Here is a 19221-nt window from a genome sequence, read left to right as displayed (position 1 = left end):
CAATATAGTTAATTTGCATCAAGATACACAATTTCCGAGTCTGGCCACAACCCAGGGGAAATATTTTAATGTATTATACTCACAAATTTTAAGAAAACATCTCCCAGTTCATGCTGAGAATGAGGTTCCGGGTGTAAACAATATTCTAAAGCAGTCAGGAAGTCATTATGAACATCAAGTATATCTTCCATATTGGAAAATAAAATCTGTAACATAAAAAAAAAATCCAGTAATAATTGCCAGTGAAAGCTTTGCAGATTCTTACTCCTCTACCCATTTTGAAACAATCTTTGTTATGTTTGTTTTATATTGTTTAATATTTCATAATAAAACAATTTAGAATTTAATTGAAAGATTAGAAAACAACACAGAGTAAAGGCTTTGCAAGAACTAGGAAACTTAATTAACTATGGTTTGGCACAACATCTGAAGAAAGATTATCATACTGTAAAGTTTTAAATCCCTAATAACTCATATTTTCACTAACTCTGCAATGAAGATATACCTGTCAGAGTATTGAAATGAAAAGTTCAACCCTTTATTTATTTATTTATTTATTGATGGGATTTATATCCCGCCCTATCTCCCGAAGGACTCAGGGCGGCTAACAACAAAACATATAATAAGTACAGAAATCAAGATAAAAATGAAATTGAGAACATCAGTGCAGTAAATTAAAATTAGAGAATTTAAAAAATGAATTAAAAATACTAAATATAAATTAATTAAAATGCCTGTCAGTCTAGGTCAGCCTGGTGGAACAGGTGTGTTTTGAGGCCGCGGCGAAAGGATTGGAGGTTTTGGGCCATCCGAAGCTCAGGGGGGAGCTGATTCCATAGGGTTGGCGCTCCCACAGAGAAGGCCCTCCCCCTGGGGGTCGCCAGCCGACATTGCCTAGCTGACGGTACCCTGAGGAGGCCTTCTCTGTGTGAGCGTACTGGACGATGGGAATTTGTTCCCGGCAGCAGATGGTTCTGCAAGTATCCCGGACCTAAGCCATGTAGGGCTTTAAAGGTAAGTACCAGCACCTTAAATCTCACCCGGAGGGCAACTGGTAGCCAATGCAGCTCACGCAGGAGGGGTGTAATATGGGAGTATCGGGGAGCTCCCATCACAACCCGTGCAGCTGCATTCTGCACCAGCTGAAGCCTCCGGGTGGTCTTCAAGGGCAGCCCCATGTAGAGAGCATTACAGTAATCAATACGGGAGGTAACGAGTGCGTGGGTGACTGTACGTAGGGCATCTCGGTCCAAAAAGGGGCGCAATTGGTATATAAGACGAATCTGTGCAAATGCCCCCCTAGCCACGGCTCCAATGTGATCTTCAAAACTGAGTCGTGAATCTAGGAGGACGCCCAGATTGCGTGCTCTATCAATGGGAGGTAACATCTCTCCTCCTATAGTCAGAGATGGAACCTCTTGGACTAAACGAGATGACGGTATGTACAGCCACTCAGTCTTGGCCGGGTTGAGTCGAAGCCTTTAGTTTAATAACATAGTAAAAAGAAAAAAATTAAGCACTGGTGATCACAGTGTGTTTTGTGTGTGTGTGTGTGTGTGTGTGTGTGTCTGTGTGTGTCTGTGTCTGTGTCTGTGTAACAAATAGGCAAGATATCAGTGTGTCACAATTCTATCCCCACCCATTTGGTTTTGGTATATGCACATGATGACATATCCACCATCTTGCTGCATTTGACACACAACAACACACTCCTGCAAACTCCACTAATCTTAAGTATATCTATGGGAGAACATACAAAGTTTTAAAAAATTACAGTGTGAAAACATTCAAAAATGCAATTTCTTTTCCCCAATTTTCCACTATGCAACACCACTATTAGTAACCTATTATCTATTGCTAATTTTCAATATCAGTTTCTAAGACGGAATGGTAGTTATATGAGACCCACTATCCTAAACAAAGGGACGCGGTGGCTCAGTGGGTTAGGACACTGAGCTTGTCGATCAGAAGGTCGGCAGTTTGGTGGGTCGAATCCCGAGTGCCGCGTAGCAGAGTGAGCGCCTGTTACTCGTCCCAGCTTCTGCCAACCTAGCAGTTCGAAAGCACGTAAAAATGCAAGTAGAAAAATAGGGACCACTACGGTGGGAAGGTAACAGCGTTCCGTGCGCCTTTGGCGTCTAGTCATGCCGGCCACATGACCACGGAGATGTCCTTGGACAAGCGCTGGCTCTTCGGCTTTGAAACGGAGATGAGCACCGGCCCCTAGAGTCGGAAACGACTAGCACGCATGTGCGGGGGAACCTTTACCTTTACCTTTATCCTAAACAAGCATAGCTACCATTACTAATGGTTACAAATCAACTTAACTTCAACCCTGTTTCAATTCTAGTTTGGCAGAAGAATGCAAATCACCGTTGCTCAGTTCAGATGTTATTCTAAACTAGAACTTCACTTCATTATGAGTTCCTTATGGCATCTTGTCCAACTGGTGTTGTTATAATCTCTTTCATCATTAAAGCTTGTAAGCTCTCTAATGCTCTTCTCATCATGAAGTATGCCACACAGCAGAGGCAGCTATATTAATGGGATCTGACAGACTTCAGTTATCCAACTGGTATGTGCTGCCTATTGTCTCTTCTTAGCTGCTTGCTTCATACTTCATGCTCCTAGCTGGAGACAACTAAGTAATACTGGAAAGGTTGCACATAAAGTTCCAAAGACTTAAACTTAACTTTTCTTGGTTGCTGTTTCCTTTTCAGTTATAACTTAAAGATAGAAAACTGGTAGCAGTTATCTGAATTTAAAATTTCTGGCAAGGAAGAAGCCATATGCTTCTGCATCATTTACAGTACTGAAATCTAGTGACCATAGAAGAACCTCTCTGTAGACTGAGGGTTCATCTAGATCAGGAGTGTCAAACTGACGGCCCATGGGCCGTATAAATAACGTGCAGGCCACACACATCCCAGCTCCGCAAAGGCAAAAGCGTTGTGATACTTCACAATACGTCATGTGATACGATTGAGTTTGACACCCGTGATCTAGATTAACATTCTAAGTCAATAGGTAACCAGTTATCTGCTTCTGGAAAGGCATATAGAGGCTTTAGGCCAAAGTCACAAATGTGAACCCTGGAAGCATCAACGCGAACACAAGGAAATTAGTGACAAAGAACTATGTTATTCTCTGCTCAGACTGCACGGAGTCTCATACATGGAATCCTAAAGATAACCATTTGCTCTATGTTCAACAACTCACCAAATCATAAAATAATCAGTGTTGTACTTAGCATGCTATTCAGTGCTGGAAGTGGTAGAAAGCATCTTAACGAATGGTCTCAGCAGCAGCAGCAGCAGCAAATCACAGTGTGATGGAATGTAGTGAGAAGGTGGATTCCCAGGAGGGAAGGCCTTCATTCCAGAGGAGTAAGAGGCAACTCAGCCCATATATCTTCTGGGCTAGAAAGAGGGTGAAGACAGTCTCTCCCTAATAGTTCACAGAGTATATTATGGATGCAGATAGTGGGGGTCTCAGTATGTCAAGAACTTAGCTTGGAAGAATCACCACCTGGCCTGACATGCAGTGACAGCAAAATGGCAATATATGAACAATGATGTCAACATGCAAATTCCAGCATTATTGTATTTACACCTTGACATTGGATCAAGCACATAAGTTGCATTATTTCCTTCCTTTGTCCTTCCCTCTCATAAATGCCCATGATCTTCAGCTGTCTATTTCCTAGTAGATACTGTATATTACAAAACATTTTGTAAAGGCACATATTCTTTCTATGGCAAGTATTCAAAGAAAGTTTGATATGCTAAGGTTTCATTTACCTGTCAAAGTTAGTAATTTACAGACTTGTCTTCCATAAATCTAAAAACATTTAGCTTAATGGCTGGACTATGTATAGGAGACACAGGTTCAAGTATTTAAACCATGAACCTGGCTAGAAGATTTTAGGCAATTAAATTTCTCTAGGTTTGAAAGGGTTCAAAATAAAGACTTGTGAAGCTTTTTAAGGGAAGGTAGTCATTTGTAATGCTCTTTGCTACTTGACACATAGGTTGGATAAAAATATAATTACAAAATAGAAAAGAGCACATTTCCTTTAAGAAGTTATTACAGAGGGTGGTGAGCACAGCACAAGACATTGTGGGCTGTTCCCTGACACCACTGGATGACATCGCCAGGGCTCGCTGCCTTGGAAGAGTGAGGAAAATTCTCAGGGATGACTCACACCCTGGACGGTATCTCTTCACTCTCCTACCATCAGGTTGGAGATATAGGAGTATAGCCAGCCGTACCAACAGACTGAAGAACAGCTTTTATTCATGGGCTGTTAGGCTTTTGAACAGGATATAATTTTATAAACTTTATGCATGATTGACTTGCGAGGCCTGTGTGTTGTGCAATTAGCTCACATGGTGTAATAAGATGGAGGGTTTGTGTCACTGTAAGTTGGGGGTGGGGGCACGAAGGGAGGCTCATCCAATCTCAATGTATACATGGTTGTACTTTGACAATAAAGGTTTATTCATTCGTTATCCAACTAACACTAGCAGCCAGTAGTTTCATTTGGTATAAATACTTCAAATATCAATTATATACTCAAAGAATAAAAAATAAACTAGTTATGATTATAGAAGAACTAATTTTATAGTAATAAAGCTGAGTAAATAATAAATGTCAATAGTAAAATAGCAAGGCATACTAGTAAAGGAAAAGGTTCCGGTTCCCCCGCACATGCGTGCTAGTCGTTTCCGACTCTAGGGGCCGGTGCTCATCTCCGTTTCAAAGCCGAAGAGCCAGAAAAAAAAGAGTATTAGCCAGAAGTGCTTAAAAGGACTGAAAATAAAGTAGCAAATATAATTTGATAAGCCACTGCTATAGTTCTAATTAGAGTAAACCAAATTAAATATATTGTTTGAACCATTACTGAAGAAAGGGCCAGCTATATGATAAAAGGCTGCAACCCCACTGCAGAAGGCCTTAATCCTGAACTTTTATTTATTGAGTAGAAATAAATCCCAGTGAAATTAGTGAAGCTTATTGGGCACACAGCAGCCCAAAGGGCAGAAATGACAAGGGGAGACAGGTCAGCGGGATGAGCTGAAGTGGAGGTGAGTCTGCAAGACAGAGCATAGGGTGGTGGGTCAGTGATGGGGGTGGGGGAGGGTGGTAGACAGAACAGTAGAGCAGCAGGGATGGGAAAGTGTAGTGTGTGCAGGGGTGCATGGCAGAGTCAGTGGAGGACAGGCCAGAGAGCACGGTGGCAGGGTCAGGAGGTATGGCAAGGGTAGGGGGGGGTGCAAGACAAAGTGCAGGGGAACAGGCCAGGAGGAGTGGCAAATTGCAGGTGGCAAGGATGCAGGATGGAGCTCAGGGCATCAGAGCACAGGACAGGAAAAAGAGCAGAGATGGATTGGAGACAGGCCAGCTGGGGGAGTTTAAGCACACCACCTGGGTTGAAATGTAGGTGGGCTTGCAAAAGCACCTGAATTTTGATCACATGACCGTGGGGGCGCTGCAACAGCTGTAACTTTATGTACCAGCTGTACGTTCCGTATGTTCATCACTGTTAATAATTTCAAATGGTCACTGAATGAATGGTTGTTAAGCGAGGACTACCTGTCTTCAAATCTTTAATTTCTTTTTTGCCTTTCAAAATCTTCCCAGGAAATTCAGCAAAGGAAAATAAAACAAAAAATATCATTGTGCATCTGGAGAAAAGCCCAAAGAAACTTCAGGAGTAAACATATTTAATCAGCTGAGAAAAGCAAGTTAATTTAAATGCAGTATTTGATTGTAAGACAGATATATTTAGAAGCCTGACAGGCAATAAATTAATTGGCATAAAAACAACAGAAATGTCAGTAACTTTTTATTTGCAGCATTTAAGAGCAACAAAAACTTCACTACTGATTTTTTTGTTTGCTGAGGACTAAGAGACCTTGGGTGAAAAAATCAAGGACTTGCACAATTGCTTTGAACAACTAACCAGTGGAACAACCTGCCTCCAGAAGCAGTGAATGCTTCAACACTGGAAGTTTTTAAGAAGAGATTGGACTGCCATTTGTCTGAAATGATATAGGGTTTCCTGCCTGAGCAGGGGGTTGGACTAGATGACCTCCAAGATCCCTTCCAACATCATCATCGTCGTCATCGTTGTTGTTGTTGTTGTTGTTGTTGTTGTTGTTGTTATTATTATTATTATTAAATGAAAGAATTTAGCAAGGAGGAAAAATACAAACATCTAATTTTCCAAGTCAGAGGTACTTTGCCTTTGAATTGAACAACAAATTTAAAGGAATGGAGATTGTAAGTAAAAATCATAGATTTATTCAACTACTAGACCAGTGATGGCAAACCTTTTAGAGACTGAGTGCCCAAACTGCAACCCAAAATCCACTTCTGTGTCATCGGGTGCCGGGTGGGTGTAGCCCATTGGGTGGGTATGGCCATTTGGGTGGGTGTGGCCCATTGGGTGGGCATGGCTGCGGTGGTAACGTCAGACTGGGTGGGACTAAAATGTACAATCAATCAATTCCAACTTTACCAGATTTTTTTTTTCCCACAAGAAGTTGAAATTGAATCTATTAAACCTTTTTTTTTTTTTGCACACAGCAGTGGAGGCCTAAAACGAAAAAGTTTTATAAAACCCAACTGAAGGCCTAGGACTGGGGTGACGGTGCACGTGCCCACAAAGAGGGCTCTACGTGCCACCTGTGGCACATGTGCCATAGGTTCGCCACCACTGTACTAAACCTTCTGTTGGTTTTAGAAGAAACAATATTTAGGGACTGAAGTTGGACCTGAATCTTATGATCTGCATGTGGTCATCACATTCATTTCTTCATTCTTTGTAAGACACAATATTGGACTTTTCAATTAAACAGGTGAAAAAGAAAAGATACTCCCTGCTGTTTTTCACCTAAATCTATCTTGTAGTATTATGCAGTTTCTGTTCATTTAAGGTAATGTGGCAATCCAAGCAATGCCATTAACAGAATTGATGTTGGGCTTCACATTATCTCAATCTTAACCCAAACATATTTTGGAAGCATTACCTTGACATTTTCCTCTGTTATATACTTCTCAGCTTTATCCACAGCATTTTGTCTTATTCGATGCAGAAAGGCCTGCAGAGAAATAAAAAACATAATTATTTTCAAGCTGATCCTTCAGTAATTTCGCTTATTCTATCTTCAGGATTTCACAGCATGAGCCATGAGATACAAATCTGGGATTCTTCTGGGATAAAAGGGAGATCATTTTACATATTTAAATCATCAGTTGTAACATTTTGGTATTGGGACTCCACACATTTTGATAAAAGCATCTCTTTCAAGTTGCTTGCAGCTTGCCTGACAACAAGCAATTTCCTTCAGAAGCACTTGTGGTACTTAATTTTGCTTAGACAATTGGCACCATTGGCACACCAAAGGAAACTACTGTTTGCTTAACCCCTCTGAAGCTCCCTTTAGTCCTATACAAATTGATGAGGGAGGTGTGATGTCTGGATTTCATCAGGCAAAAAATAGCTGTGTCAAGTTAGGGGGGGGGGGTAGGAGAGGTTAAGAACTGAAGTGCTTAACCAAACAGAGTGGGGAAAATAAGGACATTCTGAAACCAACATATAGCATATGTGTTTATGAAATCCTATAATGTAGTCTCCCTACCCCGCATCAACACAGAACTACAGAACTGGAAAAGGCCTATAATGGTATATGAGAAAGACCCTGAGAGACTGGTCAAAGAAATGCTGCCTAGGGAAAGGACAGATAACAGAGGGCATATCCCTCAGCTACATAATGGGCGGAGGAAGAGACTCAGAAGAGATACCCTTCACACACACATACATAAGTTCTCAGGTTCTAAAGGAGACTGAGGGAGACTTGCAAGATTTAGTTACAGTAACCTTAAAATAAAGTAGAATTAACTCTTCTGGTCATGTTTCCTAACTGGTCTACCTGGGAAAGCTGAAAGTGTCTTTTAGTCCAATCCTTTTTTAGGATTCCAAATTATATCATATATGAGCACATCCAAGAAAAAGATTATCATTTCTCTCAGTAGTAATTGACCTCCATTGTACAGTTGTTAAGATGTATTTTAACTGGAATCTGTTTTCTTGAAACTTAAAATTATTATTACTGTTCTGCTCTCTTGAAGAATAGAATGTGACATCCAGAACAATACTATCTTATCTAAGGATACCCAGGAGCATATACTCCACTCCTCAGGTTTCCAGTGTCTTATCTTATATAGAAGCATGGATTAAATTAAAAAAAATTATGTTATATCTATGACCATCACCACTACCTTTCTCTGTACCTATTCTAGTTTATCTAGACATGCTTCCCTAAAACATAGTGTCTCATTCTGACTGGTGCAGAATATAATGTGAAATATTAAAAGAATTGCAGAATTAGCTCAAGATCCATCCTAGTCTTGTACCACTTCCCTCATTTTTCTTCTCATTCTTAATCCCCAAATACTGAAATAAAATCAAAAGCTCTTATTTGCTTCACTAAACCTCTTCCAATGCCTGAGGTACCAGATACCATATCTCATTCCATGTGACCACAGATCCACTGAAGACCACACAGTTGTTCAGCCAACTGTGAATCCATCTGGTAGTGGGACCATGCATCCAGGTTGTTCCAAAGAAGACTATGATCTAGTTGATCAAATGCCTAGTGGGATATATTATTAAACTGGAAGTACTTGTATAATCATGATCTGTGTTTTTTCAACTGATCTTGGGATAAGGGCCATTAAGTACCACAACATAGAATTCTAAAACAATGTCAGCTCTAGCTAATATACAGGTAGTTCTTGACTTACAACCACAACTGAGCCCCAAAGTTCTGTTGCTAAGTGAGTTTTGCTCCATTTTATGAACGTTCTTGCCACAGTTGTTAAAGTGAATCACTGCAGGTTTTAGGTTTGTAACCATGGGGATGCTGTAATGGTCGTAACTGTGTAAAACAGTCATACCCGACTGTCAACTTTGAAAATGAGCATGGCTGCAGCCATTTTCCCTACTCATTTTCGGTTGACACATAGCAAGGAGGGAGGGGGGTTTACCTGCTCCCGGGTCTGCAGACTGAGCATTTCGTGAAAAGCTCGCCAAGAAGATGTACTGGGGAACATAGTAGCTTGCATAGCTTTAGGGGTGGGATTTCTTAACTTGTTTTCCGGATTGTTACGTGTCTATTCAGACTTGGTTTCACTTTTGACGTGCTGATACTTTATATCAATAAACATGTTCTTTGAGGAACTTGCAAGCCTGGAATTCTGCTTTATATTTCTCTGTCTGTGGGAACCATGACAGCCAAACTATTTTTATTAACTTAAATGTTAAAATTAGTGGTTTGTGTAAGTTTTATATACAAGATTTATAGCAGTCAATGGAATGCTTGTTTTCTTTCAAAATCTACTGGCTGTGTAACCCACATGTAATATTTACTTATTCTTTCTAACTTTCTTGACATGACTGCCAGCTTTCCAATATTACAGAGTAATATCTTAATAAGGTGTAAAATGTTTTAGGTCATTTAGACAAATCTTTAAGAGAAGATATACAATTCTCTGTTGTATCCTTTTAAAAACCCAAATCAAGGACAACTTGCATGATACCTGATTATCAAGGCCAAGAAACATAGACCAGAGCTTAAGCCTTATAAAGCACAGAAATCATCTGTTTTCTGAAGATATTGAAAAAAAGAAAAGTGAAGTTCAGCCATAGCAACAAATAATAACTATAGTTGTTGTTGTACCCTATTTCAGCAAAATAAGCATAGATCGAACAGAAATATCTATAATTCAAATAATTCAACTAAAATTTAATCTTTAACTTTAAAAAAAAACAAAGGAAAAATTCCAAGGATAAAATATTTTTTTTGTTTTTCCTATTTTTTATTTTTATGTGGTTTTAAATTACCTTGGGTGTTCACTTTGATAAAAAAAAAACGGGGCAGCATATAAATCAAGCAGGGAACTAGTTGGGTAGATAGAGCTGACCTGTCAAATAAAGACATTTCACAGGTACACAATATATTTTCTTTCTTCACTGAGTTTCTGTCAAAAGCAGAATTAGAGAAATGGAAGTGGGTTCCAAACAGAAATGACATTTCTCGGCCTCCATAAATTTCTATGAATGAACCATGGCTACAATTGAACAATCTCACATGGAAGCTTCTTAAGTGACCAGGAAGAAAAATTTAAAAAGAGCTTTCCAATACTTGAACTTGCTGCTTTAGTTAGATACGCAAATCTCTCAAAGCATCTCTGTAAACTTTATGTTTAAGGTAAGGCAGTTTATCCCCAGTTTGCAGAAGAAACGGATGACGAGAAATGAAAGATAGTAGAGGCTGAGTTGAAATATGAACCACTCAGTCTGCCATGATGTGGTTATTTTCTTAAGCTTCAATGCTAGATTGCTACAAGATAAGTAGGCAGCAGGCAACATTTTGAATATGTTTTCTATAGCCTATTAGCACAACAGGCAAACTGCTTTTCTATTTAAAACTGGTATGAATTGTTGTACAACTATTTTCTTGTCACTCCTGATAATTAACTATCAAAGACATTCTTGTCTGTTCGAATTATTAACAGAAAATATAAAATAGCTCCACAGGCCTATCTGTAAATTGCAAAGAGCATTCATCCGTATGTAAAAATACATTGAAAAATTGGAAGAAATTCAAAGCATTTGGAAAACAATTTTCCACACCAGAGTTGGGGCATACATTCTTATGTGAACTTTCATAATTGGCACTTCCTTAAATTTTATGTGCAATGTTCTGCACTGTATGGAATTTTTTTACACAATACTGTAAACTGATGCAGAAATGGAATAAGATAAAATGTAATATTTTTAAAAAGTGAGAAATCTATATGCCACACCTCATTTGTCAAATTAGCTATCACAATCAGTCAGATAAGTTTGTTTCAATGATGCAGAATAAAGTTTTCTGTTTTAGGTACTCAGCTTTGATGCAATGTTAAATCTGCACATACCTGCAGATGCAAATAGGTAGTCATCGACGTACAACCACAATTGAACCCAAAATTTCTGTTGTTAAGTGAGACATTGGTTAAGTGAGTTTTGCTCCATTTTATGATCCTTCCTGCCACAGCTGTTAAGTGAATCAGTTGTTAAGTTAGCAACATGGTTGTTAAATGAATCTGATTTTCTCATTGACTTTGCTTGTCAGAAGGTCACAAAAGGTGATCACATGATCCCGGGACACTGCAACCGTCATAAATATTGAAAGTCAGTTGCCAAGCATCTGAATTTTGATCACATGTCCATGAGGATGCTGCAACAGTCGTAAATGTGAAAAACTGTCATAAGTCACTTTTTTCAGTGCCTTTGTAACTTTCAACAGTCACTAAACAAATTGTTGTAAGTTGAGGACTACCTGCATCCATTAAAAAAGCTGTCAGTACTACTTTAATGGGAATACTTCAGTGCAGTTATGTTGATAATCTATTTCTTAAATCCAGCATTTACATACTCACTACAAAAAAGCACACTCTCTTCATCTGATATAAACATACAAAAGAGCCCTCCTATGTTTTTGGAACTTCCCTTTGAAACTCTCCGGCACACTGCCAGTTCACAGGAGCTACAAAGGAATTTTTCTCCACCCTGCTCTTATGAAAGGCTCAAATCCTCTGCCCAGAAGCCCCTGTACAAAAGTGGCACTGAAGCCAGTAAGATTTGCTGACACTTAAGTGATGGCAGATCTCTACTCAAACCAGTAATGGCTTTTACATCCACAGAAGGAATCTAAAGAAGTTGCTAAAATCAAATAATGGTTTCTTAACAAGTGCAGATTTAAAGCCAGGAAGACTGACAAGTGCAGATGGCTCCTGCTGTTTCCAAGAGTCCATGTTCTCCAGTCCTTGCCAACATTCGACCAATCTTTCCTGTTTGTAACATCAGTAAATTCCTTGTGATAGTGAAATTACATGTTATGGTCAAGCAACCTGGAGGAATTTCAATGGATACAAACTGCATTAGACTTTCCTGTTGAGGAATGGGCCCGACAGACACTGACAGATCTCAGGAGATCCTTCTAAATCCATTCATTAAAACTGGGAATACTAATCCTCAAAGATGTTTAAATAGCTGGATTCAAGAAGAATGTGCAAGAAAACATATTAGTGTGGATTGCTCTGTTCATTATTTCAGTCAGGCATGCCTCCTTTCCATTCCCAGCCACCCTTGAGTTCCCATCTTCTTCCAACGATGACTAAGTCCATCACGTTAAGTCACAATGTTGTTTGTGTAATGTGTTTTAGCCACAATGCTCAAGGGTAAAAAGGGCAAATTGCAGCATAAGCCAAGCTAAGCCTGAATACACTTGTTAGTCTGGTCCTCATCTCAAGCTGCTCTCTAACAAGCCTGTGCAGATCATTCAAAACAAAGCCTCAAAGCCACTACTCAAAAGCTAATCACAACTGCTCTGAAATCTTGTGGATACTTCTATCGGAACAACTGGCAAAGAATGGCTTGCAGAAGCTCTTCACCACACAAACACTGCAGAATGAATAAAATTTGAAGATGGGCTTTGCCCATAATCACTGAAAGACGGGTGGCCCACAAATTAAATTACATTACATTACATTACATTTAAATTAATTAAATTAAATTTCAAATATATTCCTGATAAAGCCACTGATCATAACATTTTGGTGAAGAAATCTTTCTGGCTGCAGTGGGTGGGGGCTCAGGGAACACCCTCAACATCTTTCCAGATCTAACTGTAATGGCAAAATATTATAGTCATGAATGATGATGATGATGATGATGATGATGATGATGATGACGATACTGCATTTAAAGAAGAGTGCTGCATACTTACAGTTTTTCATTACACTATTTACACAATTACATCCCTACAATCCTTAGCCACAACTAAAAGGAAAATTTGCCTGTTACTCTGAAACACACCGAAAATAAGTGTTGACTGTAGGAAATTGTTCATCAAATACTTAGATGAAGAGGACAATCTCTATTTTATTCAGGGCTGAGGAGTAAAACAAAAATAAACCTCATCTCTCTGGTTTTAACAGTTACAATAACAATTTCTTATCTACCTATAATTAATCTTATATGCTTTCTGCCATGTCCAGTTTGGCCTGGCATAATTTGGGGAAGGAGGGAAGTATCTGCCAAACACTTAAAAGAGGAAGTACAGTACTAAGTGGCAGATGCTTCGCAATGCTTTTGTTTTTCTCTTGCAATTGCAGACAAGGTCTAATCATTTCCCAGCAACTGGGCTTTTTTAGGGATCACTAAATAGGAAGGGAATAGGAAGGGACCTTGGAGGTCTTCCAGTCAAGCCTCCTCCTCGAGCAGGAGAACCTATACCATTTCAGACAAGTGACTGTCTAGTCCTGTGGTGGCAAAACTATGGCACGTGTGCCAGACTAGGCAGGCAGAGCCCTTTCTGTCAGCACGTGCCAGAGGGATGCTCCCCTCCCCCTCTCCACATGCACCTGACTACTGGGACCTGGAGAGGGCAGGGAAACCGAATCTAGCAGCACTCTCGTGGGAACAGCTGCGAGACCCGGGAAGGGAGAAGGGAACCTATAAAAGGAACAGTTTTTGGCGGGAGTGCAGCGAGAGAGTGAGTGAGCAAACAGACAGCCTTTGGAAGCAATGGTGGGTGTGAGTTTGGAGAAGACAAGTAGGATGCGGCATCCGTTTGCGCTTTGCAGAAGCCTAGCGGGGAAAGGAGGACACGTGAGTTTGGACTTTGGAGAAAGGGAGAAAGAGAGAGAGAGAGCGGAAGGAAGGAGGGGGGGAGGGGGAAGGAAGGAAGGAAGGAAGGAAGGAAGGAAGGAAGGAAGGAAGGAAGGAAGGAAGGAAGGAAGGAAGGAAGGAAGGAAGGAAGGAAGGAAGGAAGGCTGGGCCGCCAGTGCCGCTGGGCAGATGCACGGCTAGTCCTGCCCAGGTGACGCCGAAGCCAGCCAGCCCTTCTGCAGGAGCACCGGGGGGGAGGGGGGGAGCTGGTCCTGCTCCTGAACATGCATGTGAATATCTGTTACTCACAATCACGTTTACCCACTTTGTGTTTGCAAATCAGGAGGACTGTTCCAGCAAATTTCATATTATTCTAGGATAAAAGGTAGGTAGTTGCCAATTGTCCAAGAAAAACTGGAGGTGGTTAACTGTAGAACTGTGCTCCTTCTTTTATATTACCTCCTCTTTATACCCTGCATTGCCTTTGCAAAAGAAAGTCATACTCCAGCGTCCATTTCTTCTTAGAATGCCTGTTCTTACAAAAATACAATCCTATCACATGCATTGTCAAATGCCAGCTTCCTTTTGGTCAAGGAAAAGAATCAAGCCATTCTTTTTTAAAACATAAAGGGGAAATTGAACAGGAAAGAAAGCTGCTAGTGTACATTACAATCAAATGCTAATCAAGAATCTACCAGCTCCAGGATTCCCTTAGATTTGGCCTCATTCTAGAAACCCCTGTTGGTCACCAGCTCTGATGTCTTAACCGGAGGTGCCTTTGTGATTTCGCATCCTTTGTGATTTCACTGGTGCCAGCTTGGAATTGGTCTTATGCAAGGTTTATGCAATGTGCGCAGAAATAATGATTCGGATGACATTATTATTGTGATACTTGAATCGCAACAGCCAATTTACATACCACTACAGTAGATGTAGTTGCAACTCATATCATGCTGGGTTATGAATAACACAGAAGCCACTGTTCTGTCCCCACCAAAAAAAAAAAAAACCAAGGAGAAAAAGGATGCATAGCCATCTTCCTCACACATAGCTTTTTAGCACATAAAGCATTTCCTTCAGATTGGTAAATATTCAGCAATACACACCTTACATTACTTCAGAAATAATGCGGTCTACAATTATATTTTTCATTTACCACATAGAAAAATGACTAAAATCACTTAAAAATGACTTTAAAAAATTACAATGGTCCAACATTTAGCTATAATTAGGAAACTGATTACAGAGTATACCAATAATCAGACCTCCCAGACAATTTATCTTATAAATTACATAAAATGTTTGAATAGGTTGCCTTTTTCTTCTAAACATTTTCTTACTCATATGACAAATCTGGATAGAATATTCCTCAGTAACATTTTCTCTTAAAAAAATTAAAGAACAGATTGTAACTGTTGCAATCTGACTTTTAGGTCCATCTTGCATATAAACACATCAAAAAGAGATGTGAAAATATGGTTACCAGATATCTCAACAGGCAGAGGAGGACATGGGGGGGGTGGAAGCAGGACACACTAACTGTTTAACTTTCTTGACATCTGTAACAAAAATTAAGAGTGAAAAACTGCAAAAACAAAAAAGTATTCAGTTCTACATGTATTTGTTCCACCATCAGATAGACTGTTTTGCAATGGCAGCAATGGGCTAAAGTTGCTTACAAGTCTTCAGTATGTTACTGATTAAGGTCTTGTCAATTTCAGGTAGCAGCTCAAGCTGGCTGAAAGATACTAATACCAACACACACACACACACACACTATAGATAGATAGATGGGGAGAGAGGGAGAGGGAGAGGGAGAGGGAGAGGGAGAGGGAGGGAGGGAGGGAGGGAGAGAGAGAGAGAGAGAGAGAGAGAGAGAGAGAGAGAGAGAGAGAGAGAGAGAGAGAGAGAGAGAGAGAGAGAGAGAGAGAGAGAGAGAGAGAGAGAGAGAGAGAGAGAGAGAGAGAGAGAGAGAGAGAGAGAAACTGTTTGGTCTCCTGAACACTAAACACTATTTTTGGCTGTACTTGAAGCATGGGGGAAAAGTGGAGAAATTCTCACAAAAATGTACAAGCTCTACCTCAACTCCTTCCATTTCATAAAATAATGCATGCTCCATACCAGTGGTATCAAACCTTGGCAACTTTAAGGCCTGTGGACATCAATTCCCATAATTTCCCAGCAGGTTGGGGATTCTGAAAGTTGAAGTCCCCAAGTCTTAAATTTGCCCAAGTTGGACACCCTGCTCTATAACCCTCCTCAAGGGTTTCCTTCCCCAGGCAACTGATTTACTGCCTGAATGTCAGAAATGTTTGCAATTCTGCACCAGGTATGAAAAGCAGACTCAACATAGCATGTTGACTGTCAAAAAGTATATGAATGAATATGTTCTATTTTTCGAAGCAGACCTCTTTGTTTCTGAGCTATATGAGCATCACTTTTAGGTCTCTGTAAACTGAACCTTTCGCCTGATGAATTTTAGAAAGAAAATATGATTATCCAAACTCAGCAGAAAGAATACAAAAAGCATTTTAACTGCAAAGCCCCAGATGTTAATGCACTGAATTGTTTAATCAACCCATTTGGTTTAAGTTTCCATTTCATTTTCCCTTTACACTTTCTCAATCATTTTTGAAAACTATAACATACAGTATATACCAGGTAAGACACATTACCAAGGATTATCCTGTGACATCCCAAGCAATATAATTATTGTTCCATGTGAGAGTTCACTGCTTCCTTCACATGCTACTCAAAGGACATTCTCTCTGCCTCTCAACCTCAGATAAACTCCAGAACCTCCTACCAACCACAGAGTTCCCATCAGAACTCACAGTCCAAGGCAAATATCTGATTTAACACTTCAGTTCCTAATTTGCATGCTGGATTGAATTTAGCCTTTGCGAGCACCTTCGCCACAGCTGCAAGCTCAACTGAGTGCCAGAGAGTTCACATAAAACAGGGCTTTTATTTGAAATGGAAAGAGGAAAAATATTCCTGAATGGAATGAAAGCAACACTCTGAAATTGCCAGGAATTTGTGGTACATCCATTACCCTTCTTGGAAATCCTTGAACACCAGCTTTGAGCTACTAACTGGGATGGAACGCTGGACTCAAGCCATCTACATGTTCTAAACCTGTGCCACTGGAGTATTTATCAATAATAATAAATTCATCAATTGATGAATCACTTGATCTAATAAAAAGTTATTGCTAATTGACTAACTAGTACTTTTTTCTTTTATAAAATTTATTGTTTTATCATAGAGAATAAAATACAGAACAGTAAAACAAACAAAAGAAAAATATACATTCAACCCTAACAACAACAAAAAAATAGTGTACAAAAAAGGAAGAAAAAGTGATCAATTAAATTTAACATTTAGGATCCACCTAGCTGAGTGCTGAAAGAAAAGAAAAAGCAGTAAGTTGTCCTCCCCTTTTATACACACACACACACACACACACACACACACACACACACACACACATAAATACACATACATAAAAGAAAAAAGAAAAAGCAGTCAATAGGTTGAGATAAACATTGCACTAATCTTCAAAGTCCACAAACTTTCCAGTCTCTTATATAGCTTTCTAGTCCATTATGCCTAATCAAAGTATTCTTGCCTGCTTTTCTGCTGCCAGCAACTGTCTGTATGAGAGATATTGGCAAAAATCATGATTCAGATGAGCCCAGCACCAAATTTTTTTTTGAAGTATTTGAGAAAAAGTTTTCTATGCTACATGACACAATAAAAGAGATGAATGAAAAAAATCTGATACAAAATTTGAATTATTAGTAAAGATGTTAAAAATATACAGATTAGAATGGATGACACAGACACAAGGTTAGACCCTCTTAACCAATATTTACTGTTACTGGATTTGAAACAGAAGGAAGTTTTTCAGAGGAATCACTGAACAAATTCATAACTTAAGTGATATAATTATAACAGAAATGACTAAATGGTTTAAAAATGAGAAAGTAGACTTCTCTAAAGCAATAGACAAGATTTATAGAATAAACTCAGCAAATACGGCCAAGAGATGTTATGATCCAATTTATAAGAAAATCTATTAAAAAGCAAATAATTTAGAAACATTATCAGAGATTCAACATTTCTGAAAAAAGAGGTGTGAATATTCAGAGAAATTCCAATTACAATATTAAGGAGACTAAAGAATATTTTTCCTGACAGATCTCCTAAAACAAAATAATATTCCCTTTCACTGCACTAAAATGGAAGGGATTATCTTTACCTTTAAAAATCAATGATATAGACTAAATTCAGTCCTTAAAGAACTTTTTTTTGGAAAACATGGATCAGAACTACATTGTTTTTCAAAAGATAAAGATCAGAAAGAAAAAGATAAAAAAAAACCTAACACTTTCTCTCCCCCCCCCCCAGCTAACTTTTTCGGAGCTTGGAAGCTAAGCAGGGTCAGGCCTGGTCAGCATTTGGATGGGAAACCCTAGGGCATACTAAAGATGTAGGCTAGACAGGAAAGTCGATAAACATCCTGGAAGAAGACAATAGCAAACCACATTTATATAGCTGCCAAGAAAACTGCAGGGATGTGTCCATGTACCAAGTTATTACAAAAGCTTGAGAAAGAAGAGAAGTAAGAAGTAGCATTGGCCACATGATTAAAAAAATTATACATAGAATTGAAAGTTTTCCTCCCCATCAGAACTGAAATGAAAATTATCTCCCTCACAGATGCTATCAGCCTTGGGAGAAATATATTTCCTCCTAGAATAAGAGTCAATTGCCAAGAACTTTAGCTGTCTGGATCCATCATAACATAAGGGCACAATGATCTCTCCCATGTATGACTGTGGTTTCCTCTTTAATCTGCTTTAAACAACAAAGGGTTAGCATGCAGAGCTTATAAAATTCTTTCAAGGCTCCTTACCACTGCTGCAGCATCCCCGTGGTCACATGATCGGAATTCAGACACTTGGCAACTGACTCATACTTATGACAGTTACAGTGTCCTGGGGTTATGTGATTACATATGCACATGAGACAAAGAAGGATCTCCAAAATTCTCAACACTCTAAATCAGGGGTGTTCCAATTTGGCAACTTTAAGACTTGTGGACTTCAATGCCCAGAATGACTGACTGGGGAATTCTGGAAGTTGTGTCCACAAGTCTTAAGTTGCCAAGTTTGGACACCCACTGTAAACATTTTAGGAGCTTCCTTGCACATAGGAAATGTCTTTTTCACTAGTACTGCTTCATACAAAAAAAAAACAGTGTAAGAGATACAGAACAAACTGCAGTACTATAAATCTCACACCGTACAATAATTTATGGTATTACAATAGGTTAAAATTGAGCAATGCATTATTATACTGTGTAAAATTCCCTGTGAAAACTATTTGGAAACATCAAAATAGGCTATTAAATAAGCCATCTAGAACTGCACTATCAAAACTGTGTTCCTATCTCTAACACTTTGACCTAAAGATAAAAATTGCCTGGA

The 19221-nt window shown here is 39.2% G+C and overlaps 1 protein-coding gene across 1 annotated transcript in view; it reads right to left on the bottom strand.

Moving 5' to 3' along the window:
• Positions 1 to 19221, bottom strand: part of PREX1 (phosphatidylinositol-3,4,5-trisphosphate dependent Rac exchange factor 1) — a 220742-nt gene that overhangs the window by 113042 nt on the left and 88479 nt on the right. The window contains exons 2-3 of the mRNA XM_081323900.1: positions 7035 to 7106; positions 84 to 206 (exon numbers count right to left, since the gene is read on the bottom strand). Of these exons, the coding sequence (XP_081180026.1) occupies positions 84 to 206; positions 7035 to 7106 (195 nt within the window). The remainder of the gene's footprint in view (positions 1 to 83; positions 207 to 7034; positions 7107 to 19221) is intronic.

Source organism: Vipera berus, assembly GCF_964194415.1.
Source record: "Vipera berus genome assembly, chromosome: 3".
Classification (NCBI taxonomy): Eukaryota; Metazoa; Chordata; class Lepidosauria; order Squamata; family Viperidae; genus Vipera; species Vipera berus.
Note: the sequence above shows the minus strand (reverse complement) of the source record. Positions and strands in the feature narration are given on the sequence as shown.